The following is a 25,518-nucleotide window of genomic DNA, read 5'->3' as shown; positions in this document are numbered from 1 at the left end:
CATTAACAGTAGTTCCTGACAATTTTTATGTAACCTCTAACAATTACCCCTAATTTGGACTTGAATGTAATATTTGAGTAGCACTGTAGGAAACAAGCTAGTTAGCCCAGACATGCTAACTATAGGAGCTAAAATGACAGTAGAACACTTGTTCCTGACACTATTTACGTAACCTCAACAATTATCCCTAACTAATTTAATTAATGAAATGTTTCTTGGACTTGGATGTGATGTTTTGATGAGTACTGTAGGAAACAAGCTAGTTAGCCAGGCATGTTAACGACTGAAGTTTATGTTGGAGCACCAGTTCAAACTGTTTAAAAAGCTGAGTATTGTTCTTATTACAGCCTCAAACACACAAATTAAACGTTGAGAAATCCCAAACTTGACAGTTTACAAGAACGAAAATATGACTGGACAATAACTGTTCGGGGAAAAAGGGTTCAGAGAACAGGCAGTTGTGTTTTTCTGAATGGAAACATGTCTGCCTGCTCACTTAATTATGATTAATTATGACATGAATAACACACAGTAAACAAAGCAGGTCCGGCTGAGTGCTGTCTAAACTAGTCTACTACACGTACTACATCCCTGTTTTAAAGCCCCTGACTTCTCCAGCTTTAGTCTGTAACCTTTTTTTTTTCTTCTAGCGTTTCTACATTTTTTAGTGATTCAACACACACACTGAACACACACTGAACACACTCACACACATCCTGTCTGTTCTACGTTAGTGGCAGAGATCAGGTCTGCTGGTTAGACTAAACAACAGCATTTGAGTGGATTTGCTGTCCCTCATTAATCATCCTGACAGCATGAAAAACAACATTTCCTCCTTAATGACTGTATTTGAGTAATCATGTCTGCTTGTTTCCATGCAAGCATCTCTTTTCCCCGTTCTGCTTTGTACTTTCTTTTCTTTCGGTCGCCATCCGTGTGTGTGTATTTTGGAGCCTTCTCTTTGACCTCCCAAGTCTGTGGCGTGGCGTCTGCACTGGGTCACGCCGTCCAATTACAGCGGTTACATTCATGAAGAGGGTGAAAAACCATAAGGAATGAGAGAATGTGGCCGTGAGGATCCAGATGCGGAAGGCAGAGGATAGTGTCAACCCCCCCTTGAGTGCGGCTAACCCACCAGCACCCGCTGGCCTCCAGGCCTCTGCTGGTTGCTGCCAAAGCACGTTTTTCCGTTAAGCACCGGGTCTGTGATGCATGAGAGCTGACAACTGAGCTGGGAGCCCTCAGAGCACAGCCAGATCAAAACCAGCTGGGGCCATGCACATTAGCAACGAAACCATAATTGCGTTTGCCCTCTTGTACACCACTAAACTCTCTCCGTCGACGTTTTTTAAACAACAGGGCTTGAGACATGAGGAAAGAGAGGTGGGATAGCGCCCTTTTTAGCAACGGAAATACCTGCTCAAGTGGAGAACAAGGACGTTATATTAACGGAGCCCTGTTCATTCCCACGAAAGCTGCTCAGTGGCGTTTTGAAACCAAAAAAGGTAGAAAACACCTGGATCTTCTGTGTTGAGCGGCTCTGTCTTTCCGTTTGGTGCCCGGCTAACTTGAATGAGGATAAATTAATTAAATTGTGCGGCTACTTCCAGACTTTCCCAATTTTATTGGATTGAATTTCTCCAGTTACGACAGTAAAACGAGTAATTTCTCAGGGGTTGTGAAATTTACCCACCATTTTACAGCTGCTTCTTTCACAATGTAAGCTTCTGGGAAAAGTGATTTGGGCCCAGGTACATCATCACGAGATGTTGTAATTACACAGTTTGGTCACCTTTAGAAAGTTGGCTCTAAAGCCTGGCTCTCTTCCTGGGGGCATGATGAAGACAAACGTTTTGTTGGATGATGTAAAATGTGAAGGAACAGGAAATTAAAAGGTGAAATGAAAAGTCGATCATCATTTACTCACCCCCATGCCATTAGGAAGTCAACTGAGTCACCTGAGAATCTACCAGAACCATTTTTTAAGCTGAACTCTTCAACATAGCTGCTAAGCTACAAGTGCGCAACCCGCTCTGACATCCAGAAAGCTCTGAGAAGCTGGTCGTAAGTTAATAGTAGCAGACTTTAGCTACTGTTGCTCAGAGACAGGCACTGAGACGAGGCACTCAAGAATGTGCATAATGTCATATCATTTGGACTGTCGCAGAAAAACAGACCGAAGTCGACAGTCCAGCAGTAATTAATAAGTCAGACGAGGGTCTGATTTTTCATGTCATGTGACTATCTGCTCAAATATGGCCGATAAAAAGCAAATAATATAAATTTAAAAAACAGTCTACGCCTACTTCAGGAGGATGCTGCAACACACTCATGAACAAATTAACTTTTACTATAACTGTTTCCAACGAATTTCTGTCGACATGAGGATAGAGCAGACAACACCTACGTTTCCACTTTTGTGTGAACTGTTCCTTTAAAAAAAAAACCAAGCACGTGGGAGTCTCAGCATGTTACGTGCTGCTCAGATTTTGTTGAGTGTTTTTTTTTTTTTCTGTAGGCGAAAAGAAAGTGTATTTTCGCCCTTTTCTCCCAGCCTGTGGGTGAGTGTAAGTTATGGGTTTACGGTGGTTTAGAAACATCAGTATAGCATGGCTGACATCTGTGTCCTCTTTATTTTTGGACCACTTGAAAAGCCCACATAGTCGGATGATGGATGAAGTGATAAAGTTGGAGAGAAGACAAAATAAAAGCAGAGAGGAATCTATTTCTGGGACGCTGCCTGCAGTCCGTAACGCGCAGACAATCCAGAGGAAGTATCAGGGCAGATGTTCGTGATTTCAAGCTTAATGATTTAATGGAAGAAACAATTCACCATCTCTTTTTTTTCCTTTTCTGGCCTTTTTTTCGCACTGATTTAGGCTGATAAAGGGGTTAAAGCCTCATCAAGTGATGGAGGAGCAGCTCCACAGTCTGTCATCATTAATCACCCGGGCTGTCAAGCTGCACCCTGGCCTCCCTCAGACCGACCGGGGAGGCGAGCCCTCATCTCCAAGAACAATACCAAGAGACTTTTTATATATTACAGAAAAATATGTCCTCCAGACTCTGGGTTTAATTTAGAGCGCTACATAAAAAGGGCTGTGGTAAGCAAGAGATCAGGGAAGCAGAGTTGTTTTGTGAAGGATGGAACCCCTGGCTGACGGGGGGAGCGTGGGTGGGGAGCAGTGAATAAGTAATCCCCTCCCTTCAGTCGTCTTTTGGCCCTCGGTTTTCTTTGTCGCTCGTTGCTGGGCCTCTCTGAGGTGTGAAACTAATATAACTGATGGAAAACAGCATGACTCAGCTCGGCTCACGTATAAATGAGGGTCGGGGGCGGAAAAGATTAGAAACAAATGGAGGAAATAATTGGGGCCTGAACAGAAAGAAATCATAAATATTGGCCGCGTGAATGAGTAATGACGAAGAGGCTGGATGAGAATTAATGAGGTGAGGAATGAGGCTAAAGCTCATGTTTCATCTTTTTTTTTTTTTTGACAAGGTTAGAAGTCTACAGCCATGCTAGCGGCTCTGTTGGAGCCTTAAGCTAAATGCTAACATGCTGCACTCTGGACAACTCTAAGATGTCCCACATCCAACGAGAAAAAAGTTTATATGGAACAAAGTCAAAGTCGAGCTTCCTAGTTGTACTTGTATTAAGCTGGTAAATGTAGTATTCAGATATGTTACCAGGCATAAGTGCTGTAAAAGTCTGTGTACACTCGCCTAAGAGAAGCCATTTTGTTTGCGGCTAGCCAGGTTTTTTGTTTACTTTGTTTACGCTTCAAGGTCTGAAGTTGGAAATTTCAACATCACGGGGTTGAAAATAACCGCTCGAAACTGGAAGAAGAAAATGATTGCTCTAGTTTAGCATGTTAGCATGCTAACATTCACAAAGTAGCAGATAGTATTGTGGATATTTTTAAAGCTAATGAACATTTAAAAAAAAAAAAAAAGAAAAAAAAAGAATCCTGGGGGGGAAACAAATGAATATGTAGCATCACGTTCATCAACATTCAACAGCATGTTTTTGTTATATTCCATATATGGCAGATCGCACCTGCACTGTATGAATTAAAGCCATCTTTTAGATTAAACTATTAGATTTTCCACACAGACATCAAAATGAAAGAATTCAATAAAACAATACATCTTGGGAGCTAAAATTAAAAAGAAACAACACCATTACGCTGTTTTTATGAAAGTATACTAAAAAAAAAAGATCCTTTCCTTTTTTCTAAACTTTCCCCAGTTATCAATATACAGTTCTTTAAACAGTTATTTATTTTACTTTAATAGGGACAAACTACATGGATAAACATCAGTTATCAGTTATATTAACAGAAACAAAGACAAACTCGAGTGGTGATGCTTAAACTGAGATGTTTCGCCGGTCACCAATAGGTGGCATCCCAGTCCAACACTATACGTCCGATCTCTACCTTTGTTAAAGTGAACACAACTGACTGGAAATACTTGAAAAGCAAAAAAAAAAAAGTGAAATCCATTCTTCAAACAATAACAATCACATCTGTCTGAAAATATCCTCTAAGATTAACCCCGAGATTGGAGAGGAAAGCATGTGATAGTATCAGCATCCAGCTCTTAATAAACTAAGTGTGTCTGTTTTCTGGGACATATCGGTGGAACTTGAAACCTCCAGAGTGGGCCTTCAGGATCTGATGCCCTCCTGCCGAACTCAGACACCCCTACAGCATCTCAGACCACTGAAAGAGGAGCGCTCTCTCTTGTTACAGCGGGGACAGGCTGTTTTGACCCCTGTGGGTCTCTTGTCAGAGTTGTGAGTGACCAGCGTGGGTCATCTATACTTCGCCGAGGGTGTCACAGTGTCATGTTGCGAGGAAATGGCATATTACCACTGCCAATCACGCGGCGGCCGCAGTAACTCGAGCGAATGTCAGGGACTATCATCTCGAACAGATACGAGAAGCGGCAGTCTGACTCCGATGCTTATCAGGATCTTATACATTACAGTCAGACAGGTTTGACTCCAGCATCCACTGATGTCGCCATTTTCTGTAAAACAATCCAGGAGGGTTTTAAATAAGGATGCTGTTGCTTTAAGGTGACACCGCAGAGCAGAGGAATGTGAGCCGTATCCCTGTGGTCTGCTCATGAGCCGCTGTCAACACAGTGAAATATTAGCAGAAGTAAAGCACACCTCAAGTCGTTAATCATGCGATTCTTCCACCGTAAAAATAGCCACAAGTACAAATCAGAAGCGAAGTCTGGCTGACGTGGACACGGACAGAAGTTGACATCTTCCTTTCACTACATCACCTCCTTTTCCCCCCCAAGGCCGTTGTACTTTCCATCAGAGCTGGTTTGTACAAACGTTTGTTATGAAAACTTGAAACTGATCCTGGAAGACGAGCACATGGAAACTGACAGATTTAGTTGTGTCAAGAATGGAAAAGTAGAGCCAGAAAAAAAAGGTGAGAACAAAAAGTTTAGACAAGTGCTGCTCAGGGAGATATTGTAGAGATATTCCTCTTTCCCAGAGAGTTATTGTTCAGAACTTTCTGACATAGAAACTGTTCGGACAACGTTTATTCATCAAGAAACATCAGATTGTGTTTGTGGAGGGATTATTTCCAACAGCGAACAACCACGCCCCCCAGGGGTCAAGACAGTTTGTTTATTCAGTTATGGAAAAAAATATTTAAGTATGGATATATATAATATAATATAATATAATATAATATAATATAATATAATATAATATAATATAATATAATATAATAAGTTTGGATGTCTTTCTGCAAACCTCATAGCGCCCCTTTAAACTCACACCCTTATAAGCCCAGTCGCAAATATGTTGGCAGTTATCATTCCGGCTGCATGTTGACATTTCTACAACAGGTGTCTTATGTACTTCACATTACATGTTTATTACCTAACAGTGAGGTGAGAAGGCTGCACAAGCCAGTGACCACAGTTCAAGACTGTGTTTCAACATTTCTAAGTGTGAATCCAACAGCTTTTGGTGGTGATAAAATAGATATTTTGGACGTGAAGTCGTCGATATTTTAAGCCAAAATATTATATTCTCCAAACCCAAACTAAGTGTTTTTGTTTGTGCCTAAACATAACCGGAGTATAAACAGTGTTGTTAAAAGCACACAAAAGAAATACCTGAGAAAAAGTAAAGATAAAAGTGAAGGACATCAATATGAATAGTGCTTGGGTAATAGTTTAAAAGGCTCTGATATTAAATATACTTAGGCATCAAAAGTAAAATATACAAACATGTATATAAATTAATTATGTACGTATATACAGTTCTAGCGATTAAGTGATAATCAGTCTGGAATGTATCCAATCTGATATTCAGCATTTTTGTTGTTGTTGTATCAGAGCCAAAAATGCTTCTTTGGCTCTCATACAACTTGTAATCTGCAGAATCATGACTACAACTACTATAATAACAGCAGTAATAATCCAAAATATAGTGAGGAGGAAGTATAAAGGTGGCAGAAAACAGAAACACTCAAGCAAAGTACGAGCACTTCTGGTCGGACTTAAGTACCTCAGTTAATGCACTTACTTACATTCACATCACTGACCACAAACACAGCATTGTCACAAGATTAAATAGAAAACTGGCCCTTAAGAAAAGCTCATATTCACTGTTTGCAGAAAAGTGTTTTAGCATTTAGGTCCTGAGAACTGCAACACATAATGACCTCCAGAAACCTGAGATAATTGAAAAAATCACATATTTTTAGTTTAAGGAGTGAATGAAACCATTTCAAATTGAAACTTGTGATTTTTTTGATTGATCACTTGGATGAAAAACTGACGGCGAAATGAAGACGACAGTATAAACAGCTTCAGTGTGATTTATTTAACAAAATATGACCTCCCCTTTAACTGGATACCACCACACGGTATTCCAATTATACAAAAAATATCACATCTCATTTTTCATTGATTTGCTGTGAGAATAAGAAAAAGAAAAAAAGCTGAGGAGTTCAGAGAGAGAGAGAGAGAGAGAGAGAGAGAGAGAGAGAGAGAGGGAGAGAGAGATGTGATTTCAACATTCATCATTCTCGCAAAAGTGTTAAGACACGAAATATTAAACATCTGTCATCCGGCTTCCCACATGTCTGCTCAGAGGACTGTAAAATGAGAATAGATGGTAAACATGAAAGCCAGATTCCTGGTGAAAAATAAATACAAGTTCTCAGTAGGAATAAACAAAACATAAGGAACCAAAACAAATCATCACAAACCATCAGGGCTGAATAAACAGTTACGTGTGTTCGCTGTGTCGAGCTTACATGCATCTCTCGCAGGGAGAAAGCGACTGTGGCCGGACTTCGGTCCACGGCTGCAGCTTATTGCCATCCCTGTTGCGCAACATTTCTCTGCACTACATCATCACCATCGTCTGAGAACCCTGAACATCCAAGTGCTATCACACAGCGTCCAACCATCGATTCGTCACCAAAGGGGGGGGGGGGCAGTCGCATCCGTTGCAGAAGTATCCGAGTATTGTGCAGCCATGCGAGAGCCACATTTGTCCTCTGATCTGTAGGAGTGGGGCCTGATTAGAAAAAAAAACCTCTTATATAATGTAGAAACAAAGAGTGAAGATGTGCTCAAGTCAAGATCCAGGACTTGCTCTCCCATCCCAGTTCCACTTGAATCCAGTCTGAAGTCACAGGAAGCAGCAACTTGCAGCGATTGAGTACAAATTTAAAGTTATGGCTCAATACTTTGTCAAATTTGCTGATTATCTTTGTGGCGGTACGTAAGATGAGAAGGATAATACCACTCTTCTATCTGTCCATTAAATAGCTAAAAGTTAGCTTAGTTTAGCACAAGGACTTGAAACCGGTGGAAACATCAAGCCTGGCTCAGCCCAAATAAATCAATTTAGTCGTTATTGCTGTTCACCTAAACGTTTGTGATAAGTTAATTGCGGGGATTCTTAATTATTGGGATAAAAGTGAATTTGTGAATATGGTAAATCTTCACTTGAGTGATTTTTTCGATAAAATATGGTTCCCTAACAAAGTTGATTGTTCGGTAATAAAACAAATGAATAATTTGTTTCCTTTATATGTAAAGCAAAGTGATTCTAGTATGTTTTAGTGCGATTTAAAGTGTTTTGAGCAGATTTTTAGGATTATTAGGATAACGCTGTGAATCGCAATTACTTAAACGAGGAAAACCATGACACAAAATCGTTGTATCGTCCCATTCCTAATCTCAGCTAATCTAGCTACTTGGCTCATGGCTCACATAGCCATGGAGCCAGTGGCAACCTGACAGTGAACATGGCTGGACACCAAACTGGGACTGAACACAGTGTCTCACGGTGGTCACAGTGGTTAATTTGACGACTCGGGTAAGGAGGCGATTTACAGTGTGGAAAGAAGCGCCATCTTATTCGCCGAACTGAGGATTGTGTAAACACAAACCAACACTGTTTTGGTAAGTTTTGCTTCTGATTGATTAAGTCTTTGGATGCATTCAAATAAAATTCTGGCCCTTAAAAAATTCTCCTTTAATCATACAAAAACTGTAAAAAAGGGTTGCTATTTCAGATTATTTCTTTGAGAGACCAAGAAATAATTTACCCTGACACATCAGGGAACTTCCTGTTTCCCTCTGTTTCCAGTGTTTGTGCGAAGCTAAGCTGATCTGGACTGTGGTATCATATTTCTCATCTACCCCTCTGCCAGAGAGTGAATAAGCATATTTCCCAAAATGCTGAACTACTCCTTTAAACATGTGAGCAGATGGTGTATCACGGGTAGCCCAGAGCAGATGCTGATCCGAGTCTTTGACTGTAGAGGGCGTAATGGGGGTAGTACGGGCCTGTTGTGGGCAGAGAGTGCAGGGAGATGGAGGAGGGTCCAGGGGGTAGATGGACTTTACTGTAGGGGTGATAGCGAGCTAAACCCAGGCTGGGTGGAGCCCTGAGGGAGAGGGAGCTGGGCATGGAGCCTGGGCTGCTCTGGTGGGGGAGGTGGAGGTGGCAGGAGGCAGGTCCAGAGGAGGAAACCGAGAGCAGCTTACTGTCCATCCCCACAGGCAGGGACGTGTGCGTGCGCAGGTGAGCCAGCAGCTCCTCCGACGTGGTGAAACGTTTGTCGCAGGGCCCCCCGGCTGACACCCAGTTACAGGCGTGGGGCAGGGGGTCGTTGGGGAGCATGAAGCCGTAGGTGTAGAGGGGGTGTGAGAGGGAGGAGGACACGCTGGAGCTCTGGTGGAGGGAGTGGAGCGGGTGGGAGGGGTACACCAGTGGGAAGTTTGATTTGAGGGTGGAGGAGGGGTCGTGGATGCAGGAGTTGCAGTTGCTTCCGCCGAGATGGGATACATTCGGGTAGCTCAGACAGTAGGGGTCCCTGCACAAACCCTGCATGAAGGAGGGAGGGGAGGCACCCGTGAGAGGGCTGGAGCTCGGGTGCTTGCCAGGAACTCCCATCCCTCCAATGCTGAGGCTCGACTTAGTCGGATCCAACCCGGGAACAAACTGAGACGGGTAGCCTGCGTAAGCTCCCACTAAAGACCCGTGGTAGCCCATGTTAGAGGAGGGCAGGGGGAAGAGCGGCTGGCTTGTCTTGTAAGGAGAAATTGGCGTAATGCGTCCGGGGCCGAGGCTCGGCTGCGTCGACTCGGCTTTACCTCCCCCCTCGTGGTTGGAGCCACCGTCAGAGCTGCCGTTGCTGCAGTTTGTGCTGGCTCGAGCGTGGCTGGAGTTAGCATCGTGTGGACCGTCCGAGTTGTTCTTATTTACGTCCGCGTCCTTTTTTGGGTGATTGTTATTGCTGCTCGTGCTGGTCGGACTGCCCCGCTCATGTGCGGCGTCTCCATTCAGAGTCTGGGAGTGTGACTGTCCACCAGGAGACTGGCTCTGTTTGTGAGGCTGCTGCTGAGTGTGTCCTGGTGGGGTGGCTCTGGAGCTGGGTGAAGCAGAGTGGGGCGGATACGACTGCTGGCCAGTGGTTGAGTTCCCATTAGTGTTGACGTTATTGTTGGGTACCCTGAACCCGACTTTATCGCTGCTGCTGCTGGTGTTGTTGGAGCTGCTGCTGGTGACTCCCTCCCTGCGACCGTCTCCAACGCCTTTGTTGTAGGGTTTGAAGCTACACTTGTCATCCATGGAGGGACGGTGCTCCCCGAGCTTCAGGCTGGAGACGGATGACCGGCTGCTGGGCTCCTTGTCCCCCTGGCTGCCGGAGGAGCTCAGCTTGGAGGAGGACGGAGGGTCTGGTTTACCGATCTGAGAGCAGGTCTGTGCCAGCAGGGCCAGGGGGCTCTTCTTGGCATCCAGCTACGACAAAATACAGATTCTGATTAGCTCGGTTTAAATTTAATGCTAGAAAATGTACAGTCCTCTGTAGTCCTGAATCATATTCTAAGAAATTCTTTGATTTCAGCTTCTTAAATGTGAATGATTTTACGTGGCTTTCCTCCTCTGTGACAGTAAAACTGAACATCTTCATGTTGTGGACAAAACAAAACATTTGCTGTCGTCAGGCACCTTGTCATAATTTCCTGACGTGTTAAGGCCCAAACAACTAATCAATTACTCGAGAAAAGAGTCGAGCATCAAAGTTGCAGATATCAGTGTGACAATAATGTTCTTGATTGAACATTTTGTCTAAAAAATTCCTTAAAATACTGAAAAATACCCGACATGAATTCCCAGAATCCAAGTGGCCATCTTCAAATTAATGTTTTTTGAGCTCAAATCTTTAATCGACTAATTGTTTTATCATCAAAGAAATAAATGTTTTTCTAGAAAGCCAAAAATTCTCTGGTTCCAGCTTCCTAAATGTGAAAAATGATCTGGTTTCTTGACTTGTCTTTGACAGTAAACTGAACGTCTCTGAGTTGTGGACAAAACAAGACATTTGGAGGCATCATCTTAGACATTAAAAAAAAAAAAAAAAAAAATTCCTGATATACTGACCAAACAACTAATCAATTAGCCCTGGATTTAACAAGTGATGTAACGATTGTTTTCCTTGATTAATCTTCTCATCTAAAAAAATTAAAATTAAAATTGCTGTTTTATGAGCTCAAACGATCATTACGAAAAATCATCTTACAAGCAAAAATCATTACGAAAAATTTCTCTGGATCGAGAACAAAACAAAACGTGTTTACATCATCTTCAGCTTTAAAGTAAACTGACTGACATCTTACAGACCAAACAACTGATCGATTAATCGAGCAAATGTTTGACAAGTGAAATCATCATCAAAGGCAGAGTCATGTTTTTTCATAATTTAATATATATATATATATATATATATATATATATATATATATATATATATATATATATATATATATATATATATATATATGTTTACTTGATTGATCTTCTTGTCTTAAAAGTGACAAAATATAAATTCCCAGAATCCTTAGGGGGCATCTTCAAATTGTGGTTTTCAGAGCTCAAACATTTAGTCAATTAATCGTCAGTCAACAAATAAATAAACCATTTAACTGTCTAATGGAGGATTTGCTGCATTTCTTTGACATTCAGCGGGTTACACAGACAATCTGTGAGGTTTGTGACTTGAACAAAAGAAGACAGTTCAGCTCATGTTTGGCTCTGAGCGCCTATGAGGGACATTTTTTCACTTTTCAAACACATTAACTGACAAAATAATCAGTAGATTAATCGATTAGGAGAAGCGGTTGCAACCTCAATTCTTTTGTCATTTGTCATTTTCTGCAAATTAATGGACTAATTTGAACATAATTAAGTTGTCATTACTTGAGTGTGTTAATCTAATTTAGACTGTAATTGATCGGATACTTTTAATCAGTATGTTTCTCCTCTTCTGGGGGGTTTTAATTAGTCTCTTGTCACAACAGATGACAGTGGGATACATTCATAACTGTCTTTTCATTTTCACCACACCTCAGTGGAAAATGAGGCGTTTTAAAAGCCACAAATTACCTCGATGCTCACTGGTGCGGACGTCAGAGGCTGTAAATACTCGGGGTGAAGCAGGTGTCCAGTGTGCGCAGTCAACATCTTGATGACTCGGATAGGAAGCCGCTTTGCCTGTCGAAGTGGGTCCAGAGGGGTCAAGAGAGAGACCACGGCACCGGGACGAGGCTTCGCACTGTGGCTGGTCTCACTGAGCTCGATCCGCTTACTGAGTCGATCCACAGCGGGGAGATATTTCATTGGAGACAGGGCGCTGCGCTCTGGAGATCGTTTAGTCCAAACGGTGCGTAAAATACAAAACGGTGCGTAAAATACAGACGACGTTTAAATCCAATCCATGCAGACAGCACGTATGTCCCAGAGGCACACAGCTGGACGTCCTTAAATGTCCCGAAGGACGGAGGAGCCTCTTCTCTCACTTCGTCTGAAGCATCTTCACCTCCGACACAAGGATCCAAACCAAAAAACCAAAAAGTGAGAGCGTCGCCGTGCGTAAAAAAAAAATGGACACAGCGTTTCTTCTGCAAGGTCATAAAACAGCAGAGTTTACTTTATAGATCCAAAGTGTTGAGAGGAAACGTCCCACTGCGTGTCTCCGCTCCGGACTTCAGCTGCTCACTGATCTCAACAGGCAGCAGAGTGTCCGCTGGGTGGCCGCATCCGAGAGGAGGAGGGCGGGGAGGACGAGAGGGGAGGCGGGGCGACGGGGGCCAGCCTCCCAGTGACAGCCCTCCACATCCATCACATCCAGTGTTGGAGAAGGTATTCACATATTTCATTTAAAGGGTAGCTCCAACAATTTGACACATTAAAGTGTGTTTACATGTTTTATGGAGGAAAAACGTAGTTTAATGTCTCAAGAGGACGCTGCATGTAAGTGAGACCTGAAGTCACACAGAGGGAGAAAGATTACTTGTTTTTAAACTGCGCCACGGTCTACATGTGATGTTTGTTGATTTAAAAGATGATTTTCCAGGTCAAGAAAGTCGCAGTTTGTTGTAAATAAAGTAAAACATCATCTGGTTTTGTGTTTAACCGCTCAGTGAACTACATCGTATCGCTCACAAACATGGCTGCCGCACAGAGAAGGATCTAAAAAAAATCATAGAATAGACGCTCAGTGGTGGTGATGTTTAAGTCAAGTGATGGCAATGTAGTCTGTTTATAGCCTAACATTATCTTTTTACTGCTAGAGAAACATATAACAGTGTTAGACTCTTTTGTATTTTAATGAGTGTTTATTGTGAACATGACACCTTGGACAAATCTGTGGTTTGCAAAAAAACATTAAGCTGCAAATGTTTTAGCCTCATGACTTGGCAGCTACAAAGGCTGCGGGGTAAATCCTTTGCGGCAGCTCCGACTGTCAAAGTTACAGCCATGAAAAGGGCCGAGGTTGTTGTTCTTACTGTCTGACAACATTACGAGAATGATTCAAATGGAGACGGACCTCTTTGTTAGATAATAAGATCCTTTTTGTAACCACAAACACAATTTTGTTTAAGTCTCGCTCTGAAATCTCATCAGATATGAGCTGCAAGAGAACAAAACAACAGCGGAAACGTGAGTTAGAGACGTAGTGAGGAGTTTACTGAGAGGAACTATCAGACAGAATTTATTTTCAAAGTCACGGCAGAATATTTAGCTTATTCTGACAATACTGCAACAACTCACCACTCAAGATTTCAGAGCAACATGATGAATTGTTTCTGTCATGTTGTCAGACTCTTAGAATAACATCCTCAGCCTGTCGGTGGCACAAGAGGCACTTTTAGTGGACGTAACTTTGGCGGTTGCAGTCGCTCTAAAGGATTACCGTCATGGCTGCCAGGCAGGAGCGACCAATTCCAAAAACCTCTAGTGAGTATGATCCGTGTACACACCCGTTCATGTAAATGCCAGGCCTCGGTTTAAAAAAAATGCTGAACTTCCCCTTTAGTATGTTCTCGCCCTGGAACAAGGACACATCCATAAATCACACTACTAACTGTTGTGAGGAATAAAATACAAAATCACCACTTTAAAGATCAAATTAAAGGCCAGCAGAATTCCAGCAAATCATTTATTCACGTCCGTGGGAAAAGTAATCAGAATGAATCTTTGGAAAAATGTTGTGGCCTGAATTCCAGGTCAGACTGCTCGCCTGATCACAAGACACAGAGACAAAAAGCATAAAATTGGTGGGTATTTGCCCTTAATGTTGACATGATTAATTTGCTTTGGCTTCGCAACACAGACGAATCATAAATCACGCCTGATAAATCGCAAGATTCAATCTCAGAGTGGCCGTTTCAAGGGATCACACATCAAATGTTTTGACATATGACCACACGGTATTTAAACTTTACGGTAAGTCTAAATGAAACCACAGGATCGTGAATATGTGGGAAACTAAACTTTACTCAAAATGTCAGATGGAATCTTATAATTTCCAGCTCGTGAAACACAGATCTAAGGCACGAAGCAGGAACACGCTCCAAGAAGAGCTCGCTGTCAACTTCACAGAGAGGGATAACCGTGAGTGCGCTCGGATTGCGGTGCGTAAACCCCTTATTAAAACTAAAAATGCACTTTTGCGAGTGAAATGATGCGGGGAACAAAGTCGAGCGAGCGGTGGAAATAAGTCATACGGCCCCGTGAGTCATCCTTCACCCCGCTGTCAACAGGCAAGATGAGTAGAGGCAGGGCGAAGCACCAGAAGGGTTTTACTGTACGAGTCCAGATGCTTGTTGTTCAGAGCAAAGGGTCACGCTTGCTCTGTCAGGGCTCAGGGTGCAGTTAGTGGAGAGAGTGAGCTGTGATTTGCCAACTCATAACTCGTGCTAATCTGAAAGAAACAAAGGCTGGATGCACAGATTTTCCCTAGGATATCATTATGTCCTATATCCACGAATAAACGTCCGTAAATCTGCGTAGAAATCATGGAAAATCATCAGGTCCTTCAAGTTTCCAAGTGAGAGTTGTCTCTAAATAAATAGAAACACTGAGGTTGCAGTGTCACCCAAGTTTTAAACAAAGATAAGCTCTAACGACGGGTCACAAGTTACAGCCCACAGCTTTCTCACTTACTTCCTGTTTACATCCCACACAGTTCCCAAATTATAGGAAGTGTAGTTCCAAACACTTCATGACTATGCCCCAAGATACGATCTAAATCATTTGGAGCCGTTTTATTCCATCAAACGGTTGTCGAGATATTTCAGTCCAGATCAAATTGGTGGATCGACTGGCATTTCCAGCCCCGGAGCCGTTCTGCTGCCAGTGTAACAATACCAACATTTTGGGTAGGAATGAAAAAAAAAAATTGAATCTTTCATGACCAAATCAAAGAAGTAAATGTTTTCAATGTTTGTTTCTATGATGCTGAAACTTTCCATTTCTTTATTTTACATCTTTTCCCAAAGTTCAATTTTTCTGTTATATGTTGTGATAATGCTTTGTTGATGATTTGTTGAGGTTTAGGCATAACATCACTCAGGTAGGGTGACTTGGTTTTATCACCTAAAAAAAAAAAACTGCTGGAAAACATCCCAACGTCTCGTTAAAGACATCTAGTGGTTTTAACACTTACAAATATTGGAGCACTGGCGTGGCAGCTTTTTCGGCCAGCACTAACACCAACAGCTCCTGAAATGAAAACCAGCTCGTGTATGGTTAATGTGAACGTGATATGACCCCGTTTCACAATTGTACAAATGTTAATATGCTTCTGTACGCAGCCTGTAGCACATACAAATATGAATCTATTCGGGATTTGCTTAAATGTTAACTACTAACAGCAAAAAACGGAGCTTGTGAGATGATAAAATCTACAATATTCTACAAAAAAAACTAGGAAAGCTTTGAGAAAGATTGTGAAGTCCATTAAATCTAAACCAAACTATGTGACAGCTCATTGAATATTATGTTTCATCATTTCTGTCTCTGCAATCTTTCTGTACGTAGCTCATTGATCCTTTGGGTTGAGTGTTGATTCACCTTTTGAACAACGTGGGAATCCTTTTAAACTTGGAACAGCTGCTGCAATTATAAGTGACACGAACCACTTTTCCCCCAACAAGTCAATCGCCACATTACGTGCTGCGATGCATGTACAGTATGTTCTTTCACACTATGTACGGCGCGGAGCAAATGGGAAATGACATAAATGTAGTTGACAGAAGCACAAACAGGACGGGACACATATTTCCCTGAATACTGATTTCTGAACCCTCTGAAGTTCACCGACCTGCTCGCGAGGCGCCTCACATCGCGTCACGCTGAACACTCACACCATCGCGGCAATTTGCCAACTTGTCAAGCAGCAACATTGTCATTTGTCAGGCAGCTGTGTGTCATCGAGACGTGGAGCTTATTAAAAAAATCTGTGACGCAATTTTCAAGTTATTGTTTTATAATGTTAATGTTTGAGGAGAATTAAGGGTTTTGTTCTGACCAAAGCAGAGCTGGTGAATGTTGGATGACAGGCAAGATTGTTTTACACTGTACAAATAACTGTTTGACAGGATTAGCATCGGCTTCTGGATACAAAAAAAAAAGTATTTGTGTACAATAAAGAAGGAGACTGATTAACTTGAAATGGTGAAGTACGCTGTTAATTTTGAGTTACAAACTTTTTAGCTTGAACAACTTAAATTTTATTCTACGTGATTTGGTAATTCTGACGTATTCTGTTTCCTTTCTTAAATCAAAGTCAACTTTTAAAATGTACAGTGTAGAATAACAATCTGCACCTGTCATTGGCAAAAACAAACATATAGAGTTTTTCCTCCCCTGTGTGATTAAAACATACATCAATATATTTTTTTGAACTGCTGGTTTTGTTGTGACTACTGAACAAAATACTGAAAATGAATGACAATCATTTCTCGTGGCTTTTGCACTACAAATATAGGCATCAACCAACCTGTATAGAAATTTTTCTTTTAAGAAAGGATATAACAACAGATATACTGTTGCTGACGGAGAACTGAAGGTGTTGTATCCATCTGTTTTCTCTTCAACTCCACCAGACTACTTGGAAAAAAAACAGTAATTTGATGTTGTAGAAAACAGAAGTTGCAGATTCAGGTCCCTGCTGGTGTTAATACTTTTAATCCCACATGTTCGCAGGTTTTTTGTGTGTCCGTGTCGTTCATTCATCGCATCCTAACTGCCTAAATCGTTGTACCTATTAGTCGTATACACGCCAACATATATGAACATGTGACCCAGGTTTAAAAAACAGTGGAATTCCCCTTTACAAAGGCCAACACATGCACACACCGCGTTTATTATCCACTTTGTTTCAGGTATGCTTTGAATTCTGACGTGAGGAGTGACGGATCGCTCGTCCTCTGGCTTTCGCTGTGAGCACACACACAAAAAGAATCAATAAAGTATACAGAGCTTGTCACCAGAGTCTATTTTCTTTTATTAATTTATGCCATTTTTACCAGGGAAGAAAAATGTGATAAAGACGGATCACCTCTTTATTAATGGGTCTATAAATCTGGAATGTTAATAACTTTATTGCATTACCGCCTGCTGACTGACTTTGCAATGAGCTAATTTTGTTAACCTAATTATACAATGAATTGGTTAAAGTACTTAAAAATTACGGCTGACAAGAACTATTAGCAGCAGCCCAAAATAGTCTCTGTCTGAGGGGCTCTGATTCTCTGAATCCTCTGCCGCCTCAATTGAGTGCGAAATCATTCCTAATCCCTCATAACCTGTGGGCAAACGGCTGCATAATGTGAATTAGCTGACGGATATTTGTACATATCTCGCAGGGTCCTGCTTAATCTTCAAAAGCAACATGAACATAAAGGGTGACACGTAAATACTTATGTAAAAAAGCACAGATTATTCAATCATTTCTTCATAAAAAACACGCACCACATCAAAACGTTCTGTCTAAAATAAACCCTCGTTAGCACGTGGTCACTCTTGAAGGGAAAAAAAAAAAAAATCAACATTTGGCTAAAGTAACTGTCGCCTCGACCTCACGGCCTGGACGGCAGAACAGCTACTCGCAGCCATCCGTCAATGTCCCGCTGGTGAAAAGAAGCAAAGAGCGCGAGCAGCGTCTCATCAGGAAACAAGGTCACCGTCTGCACCGGCGGCGAGGAGAGACGATCGTGTGGCTGCGAGGGGAAACAGAAACAGCAGGAGTCTCATCGAGTGTCGGCGCAGGACGGTTACTGTTGTTATACAGGCCTAAAAAATACATTATATTATTCAAAATATCTGCCTGTGCGACTTATGGTTTAATAGCAGCTGTGGCTCAGAGGCAGAGCCTGCGTCTTGTTATCTGAAGGTCGCTGGTTGGATTCCCAGGGCAAGAAACCGAACCCCAAACTGCTCCTGATGATCAGTGGTACCAGAGGCCATTTTCTGATGAAGTTGCTGGTTCAATTCACTCCACATAAAATGTTATTAATATAGTAAATTCAATGGATAGGATTGAACCAAAACTCAGTGATTTGTTATTGTTAAATGCATCAGAAGAAAATATTTGTGAGGCATTACTTCTGCGAGTTCGGTGGCGGGGCTGTAAGTTTTTAGTTGCGTCTAATCACGCGATTGACGGCAATAAACACAACCTCAACCCAAGACATTTCTCTGTGACCCGACTCCACTAGGCATTATAAATTCATTATGGTGTCTTTTTGATTTTTTTAAAATTTATGTCGGGGTGAATGACAGCGACAACAACATGGTGACGAGGTCGGCGGCTTCATATTAAGAGTTTGACGTCAGCTTTGAGTGCCAAGCGTCAGTGATGTAATTATATTTTCCCTCTCATGAAGAAGATTAAATGAGGACCGACGAACACACATTCAACTGTTCGAGTTTAAGTCTGGTCGCCTGCAGGTGTGGATCCCAGCTGGAGAAAAGGTCTGCTGGAGACGAGAGGAGGGGGGAGCCGAGCAGAAGCCAAAGAAGGTCAGATACTGAGAAATCAATCCACAATAAACAATAGAGCTCTTCTCTTTAACTTCTCGTGACTCGCCTTGAAGTTGGTCGTTAACAAGCAGCGGCGGAGGCGTGTGAGGGATTCCTGTTTCCTGTTGTTGCTTAATTTGGGGCGGCTTTCCTCTCGTCGCCTTATCTTAAAAACATAATGAAGGCAGCGACACGTAGAAAAACAATGCAGCCCGTTCTGAGGGATGGATTAAATCCATTGTTACAGAGGACTGTGTTTGAATTCACAGTCACTTTTCTCTTTGATGTTTTAATATAACATGTGGAGAGTTAAATATATCGCAGAAACCAAAACACACCGGATGTGTCCTTGTTGCACTGTTTGGTCTTTTATTCTGAAATAGAAATTCCTTCAAGCTGCTTCTGAAACACTCAAGCTACACGGCCGCTACGCCTGTAAATCTTTCCATTCTTGTATGATACATATGAAGTTTATATTATCTATGACAGTTGGGATCTAAAGTGTAAAGTAATATTTGAGGTTTAATTTTACACAACAGCAGACTTTTCATTTCTAGTTGATGTCTGAGGATCTTGTTAGCTGAAACGACAACTATCGCTAACTGGTTTTATCAACTGCAGCTAGCCAATAAACACTAACTAGTCCAACTAGAATTATAAAAGCGTACGTAGGAAAAAACATAAAAGAAGAGGCAACAATGAGGTTGAGTGAATGAAACAATATCCCAGGAAACCAAACAACCAACTAAGAAGCAGGACGGATATTGCTGCCTAAACTCTGATGCTGTGGCATCTTGTCCGGTCCAGAGTGGTGATGGTTCTTGACCTGTAATCTGAGCCTGTCGGGGTGAAAAGTTTGTATACGGAAGTAAAGTAAGTAAAGTAAGGTAACACAGGCTAACGTAACACAGGCTAACGCAACATACGCTAACGCACGTTGGTCTACTTACGTAACTTTGGTATGTTTGTAATGTTACCAAAGTATAATGTGAACCTGAACTGCAAAGTTTTCCGCAACCTAACCAGTGACCTTTAGAGGAAGGTGATATATGATGCTGACAACTGACCCATCAAGTCATTAAGATAAAGGATGTTTTCTGTAATCCAACAATAAAAAGCTCGTTAGGCCTTCATGGTAACGTCAGCATCTTATTGAGCGCCGACATCTAATGATCCTGCATTAAAAACAGAGTATCTGAATGTTCTGTCAAACTCGGTACATCTCATTTACAACAATGTTAGTGAATTAACGTACACGCTGCCCTCCTTAAATTGCTGAATGCCTCGGATTTGTTCAGTGATTAGGTCAGCCCACCTCCTATAATCAACTTTCCTTCATATATTTAAATCATTAGCTCTTTTGTACGAACACACACTCACAGAAAAGAGCTCAGACACACAAAACCACAGTGTCTCAGTAGCACAGATGCACTTTTCATGTCCTGTGGGTGGAACGATCCAGAGACATCAGGCTGCCAGAGGACGCCAGCCTGCAATCAGATTGTACTGTGCTGTTCAGTGAAATTTCATCTGACATCAAAGATGTTTTTTCACACCCCTCTAGATTTGGCTTTTTGTAGAACATCTTATTCCAAAAGCTCAGAACTGCCTGCTGGCTAGCCTGCTTTTAAAATCAAGAGGTTGAAGCACCAGTAAAAAAAAAATGTCTTGTTTTAACTGCTTTAAAGGCAAAAATATACACCGTATTAATGCAGCTTTTAATTGAAATAACATGTTATCTCTGTCTACTTAATGCTGTGAATATAAAGCGTATCTTTAAAGGCTTGTGAGCAGTAATATACATACACAAGATAATGGTGGTGAGTTTTTTATTATATATATATATATATATATATATATATATATATATATATATATTTTTTTTATTAACCAAAATGTAAAATAGAAGAGTAAGGATGTTTAAAATCCAACAGAAAGAGCACTAAGTATCGTGTTCATCTTCTCCAACGTAAGCTACAAATGTTAGCATACCCAGCTAACTAGCTTACCAGTTGTAACCTAGCATTACTACCGAGGTCAGGAAGCATAACAAGCGCTACTGAAATATGAATTTCACACGTTACATTAGCCAAGATGCTATATCACAGTTTAAAGAAATGTTAGCATCGCTGTACTGCTTTACAGTTCAACAACTAGCTAATATCTGTACCCTAGATAGTGTTGTTAAAGTGTTACAGTGAAATTACTGTCAATAAAGTCATAAAGTGCATATTTAAGACTCTTTTATGTTTTTGTTTTTTTTTTAAAATCTTTTTCTTTTTAAACAATTCAGCCATCATATACAAAACATATAACTTTAGCTACGAGCTAGATACAGTTGATGGAGGCAGCTAGCAATCTGTAGTTGCTAGCTAGTGAAACACATCACTTCCTATTTAATCAGCAACTGAGAAGATGGCAATGAAAATATGGAGGGACATGTCAAAGTAAAACATGATGCATGATAATCTTTTTACGATTTCATTACATCCACATTAGCTAGGGAGTGGTTGAAAGCTAATGTTAGCTGTTGTTTAGCATAAGCTAATGGGTTATCAAATGTGTTGTTTTGCCTCGAAATATGGCCCAACGTCCCCTCAGATTTTCACTATACATCGTCTTTTTATTTTTAGTTGCTTATAAACCGGTAAACTGTGAAATGCTAGCTCATTTTTAGATTTTGTATTTACTTGGTACAGAACTTTTGTTTTTTTTTCAATTCCAAAGGTGTTGAGGTTTCAATGTACACCTCATGTCTTCCATTAAACATATACAGATTTGACATTCACTCTTGTGAGAATTACTTATGACTTTCACTTTTCAGAGTATTTTAGCGATCCAGTCGACCGTTTCTCAGCCGCTGCAGGGAAATTGATCGTGACTGCGCGGCCCCAGAGGCGCTGAACAAACCTTTCCGTTGCTGTAGCCATCACTCCGCACAGTAGCTCGGCAATGATTTACCATTGATTTCCCTTCTGTTTGAAACACTTCAGCAGATGCAAAGAACAGGCCAGGCTTATCTTATTTGTCAGGGCTTATGCCACAGATTTATCTAAAGCTGACGTCCATCATACGTCGGGGAGAATCATACAGAGTTTATGAAAGAGCAACGGCAACGGCCTGCAACACATCTTTATCGAGTACCTAGAGCCAGTTAAATGAAAGATTACAGCTGATAAAAGACATTCCTAATATGTTCTATGAACTGTGGCCAAAGTTTGGAAATTGGTGGAGCTCAAAGTCCAACAAAGAGGTGATTTAAGGATGGAGCTGAGACAGTTAGAGGCTAATGGGCAAAATGGTTTATTTATAATGGGTTGTTTCTCTAGCGGATGTGCTTATTGAAATACCCACTGCATTGACAAAATGTATGTCAATCGTCATTTTATATGCTGAGAAATGATTATTAATCCATTAGTGTTGTTATGATTACCTTTGTGTTGTCAAACAGGAAGCAAAAGTATGACGGATGTTCAGAAAACCGGTTGTAATTCAGAAATTGATTTTCTGATGTAATAACAAAAGGTTTATTGGACCTTTGTCAAAGCAAACTGGGAAATAAATTACTTTGAACAGACATTTAAGAGATTATCCTGTTTTGCTCTAAGACATAAAATATGGCAAAGAATACTTCTCGTTTGAATTTTAAAGTGTTAACGTGTCTTTTAAAAGTAGGTTAGATGAGACTTCAGAGGTTGCTGGGGATATTAAACGTCAACACACTGGAGAACAATCAACTCACTAGTCCGTCTTCACAACTTGTACATTGATCAATTGTGTGAATTGTAGAGCGTAGTAAGACATTTAGTGGTGGTGATGCTATGGGACCTTGACGTCATTTTTGTATAATGTGTGCGTTTTACTTAGCGCTTCAAAAATCATAGAAGTGGTGTTCATTTTTGAAGATTTTCTAAACGTAATAATCCTAAACGCAACTGAAAATGCATGAAAGATGAAAAACTTCCTTTTTCCATCAGTACTCTACGTTCAGTTCGTCCTTATTTCTGCACGTTCTCTCAAAACTTGCAGAAACGACGGAGCAGTGCTTCCAGTAGTCGGGGGTTGGACAGTGTAGCCAACCGTTAAAGCGAGACACAGCGACAGGATGGGAGGAAAATGTTTTGAAAACAGCTTGGGGTTGAGTTTGATGTTGGCAACCGAAAAGTAGAGGCGTCCGCTTAACATTCATGCCAAAGAGAAAGACACATGGAAGTGTACGGGCAGCGATGGTGATATTGTTTGAAACTGACGTGTCTGTTTTTGTACACACAGGGATCGTAACTGAGGCCGAGTTGACAAACGTCATCTTAAACATATCGAAGCGTTTTGACAAGAGAGAAAAAAAATGAACGAAAATGCGAGAGGACGTATGAATAATCTTTAAAACTGCATGAATTTGTGTAAAAAATACTATGTACTGTCAGACATTAAGTGCACTTTGCATAACTGTGACTAACCCGTTCACAGCGCTGCAGGTTCCCACACCAGTAAAGTGAATGTGTCCTCCTAGAGCCATTATGTGTTTTGGTACAGATCCCCTGCCGTTAATGAGAAAGAGGGCGACACAGAAGTCAATTGCTCTCATTCTGTATCCCCATTAATCCTGAAGCTGTCTATAAAATCAAAGAAGAAGCAGTTAGCTGTAACAGGTCACCGGACCAGGACGTATGTCAGGCATCGATTCACCCAGTTCAATAAGTTACGCTGATAGAAATCCCTGTGAGTTATTCAAACAGAGCAGCAGAGGAGGAGGGGGGAGAAAAAAAAAATGAAAGAATGCAGGAGGAAGCAGCGAGGGCGACTCTTTGCTCCTCGCACGCTCCCCCACGCTTTGATGGCTTTATTTACTTAACCCTCAGAGCAACCCTCATTCATAAATGTCAGGAATGAATCTACGCACCATTTGGAAAAGCCAAATGCGAGCTGCACCAAACATAGGCCGTGTTCCTGCGTGCACACAGCCGCATAATCACCGGTCAGCTGCGAGCGTTTCAGCCCAAAACACACCATTACTGAGGGGGAGATGCATTTCAGAGCTCGTCCCACATCTGTCATCGCTCTGCACACACCACACGCCTCCTCTGCTCTCCCTCAAGACACGCCAGCAAAGCAAGACAAAGTCTGTCATAACACTTGACTTGTGGCTTAACAGACTATGGCAACACTGGAAGGTGGTAAATGAGATTGCTTTCTGTATTTGTATTTCTGTCTTAGCAAATAAATCAAACCCGGAGCACGCATGTTGAGCAGCTTCACCCCACGGCTGCAGAGCTGAAGAAAAACCAAAACTGCCCTGCAGTAACTCTGTTTTCTAAACTGATGATGACGTTAATTTCGAAAAATTCTGCGCAGACTTTTAGTGCGGTCCCCGAGGGCGAAAGGTGTCCGGTTGCAATCTCGTGTGCAGTCGTGACGATGAAAAGGGGGAAGCTGAGAGGGAAGAGGGCGACCATATTGCACCTGTCAGTCACAGAAGAGGGGAGAGAAAGCGCTGTTGTCAAACCACTTGTCAGGCTCTGATGTTACAAAAGGACGGAAGAGCCCAATTAAAAGACCATTATTGTGGAAGTGAATCAACGCCGCTCAGCCACGTCGCTTCAGACAAATGATCGTCACCCGGTCGCCCCGGCTCTAATGCGTTTTTCACGCCTGATACTTCACTGCAGAGATCGAGATGAAGGACGCAGTTCGCGTTACCACTCGGCCGTGTCAGGAGAGCCGGGAGAGGATGAGGAATTATTTCAATTCTTGTTTGTGCTGATTTTTTTTTTTTTCAAACAGCTGATTCTGAGAATCACGTGCATCTCCCTGTTTCCCCACGACGCTCAAAATGTTAAAAAGGTCATGAATTATTCTGTTGATCACCCGACACACCTCCCCATAGTTTGTGATGACAAAGTGCTCTATTTAGGAAGTTAGATTGAAATGTCTGGGGTCTAATTTATCGCTCCAGGATGAATACATGAATGTGAAGTAGCGCCATATTTCACACTCCATCCCCCCACCACCACCACCACCCCACCCTTGCGCGGAATATTATTACCGCTGCCCCAGAAAGTTGCGGAGGGAACCGTTTTTCACCTGAACAAGCATTACAGTGTCATGTTGAACATTATTCACCGTGTGCCGAGCGGCCTGACACGCCGTGAAATATTTCTTGCGCTGACCTCAGATTTCTGCTGAAGTAGGACAGTTTCCCCTCCAGCTCCGAGCGTTTCGACGAACTTTAGAGGGTGAGATAATGTCACGGTTTTCCACGGAATCATAAATATAGATTACCGCTGATATCTTTGAAGTGTGGATTACTCCTTTTTCCACCGTTCACCTCCTGCTATTTCGCTCCCATTTGCTCTCGTGTTACTCATTCGTATGGGATGTTGACTCAGTTATTTTCTCCCTTCATGTGTAACTCAGCTTATTGGCAGCGGCACTGATAACTTCTGCTCGGAGGAACATCTGGTGAAAAGATCACACTCTTAATGCATTCAGTGGGTTCGGGAACATCTGGAGGCTGCATCTCAATAAAATCCAAAATAACACTAATAAAATCAATGATTAACCTTTCTAAATGTGTATTATTACAAATAAACCTAAGTTGGCTACCATTTTGAAAATACTCCCGGTTTGGAAAAACGTAATGTTTT

The 25,518-nt window shown here is 41.7% G+C and overlaps 1 protein-coding gene across 1 annotated transcript; it reads right to left on the bottom strand.

The window, feature by feature from the left end:
• Nucleotides 1–6,844: 6,844 nt before the first annotated feature.
• Nucleotides 6,845–13,164, bottom strand: LOC119029944 (zinc finger protein 703-like). The gene is made up of 2 exons (XM_037117193.1): nucleotides 11,951–13,164; nucleotides 6,845–10,306 (listed from the first exon to the last, which is right to left on the bottom strand). Exons 1-2 carry the CDS (start codon nucleotides 12,182–12,184, stop codon nucleotides 8,777–8,779), a joined length of 1,764 nt encoding a protein of 587 aa, XP_036973088.1. The 5' UTR covers nucleotides 12,185–13,164; the 3' UTR covers nucleotides 6,845–8,776.
• Between the last annotated feature and the right edge of the window lie 12,354 nt (nucleotides 13,165–25,518).

The sequence above is a fragment of the Acanthopagrus latus genome, chromosome 12 (genome assembly GCF_904848185.1).
Source record: "Acanthopagrus latus isolate v.2019 chromosome 12, fAcaLat1.1, whole genome shotgun sequence".
NCBI classification, from domain to species: domain Eukaryota; kingdom Metazoa; phylum Chordata; class Actinopteri; order Spariformes; family Sparidae; genus Acanthopagrus; species Acanthopagrus latus.
Note: the sequence above shows the minus strand (reverse complement) of the source record. Positions and strands in the feature narration are given on the sequence as shown.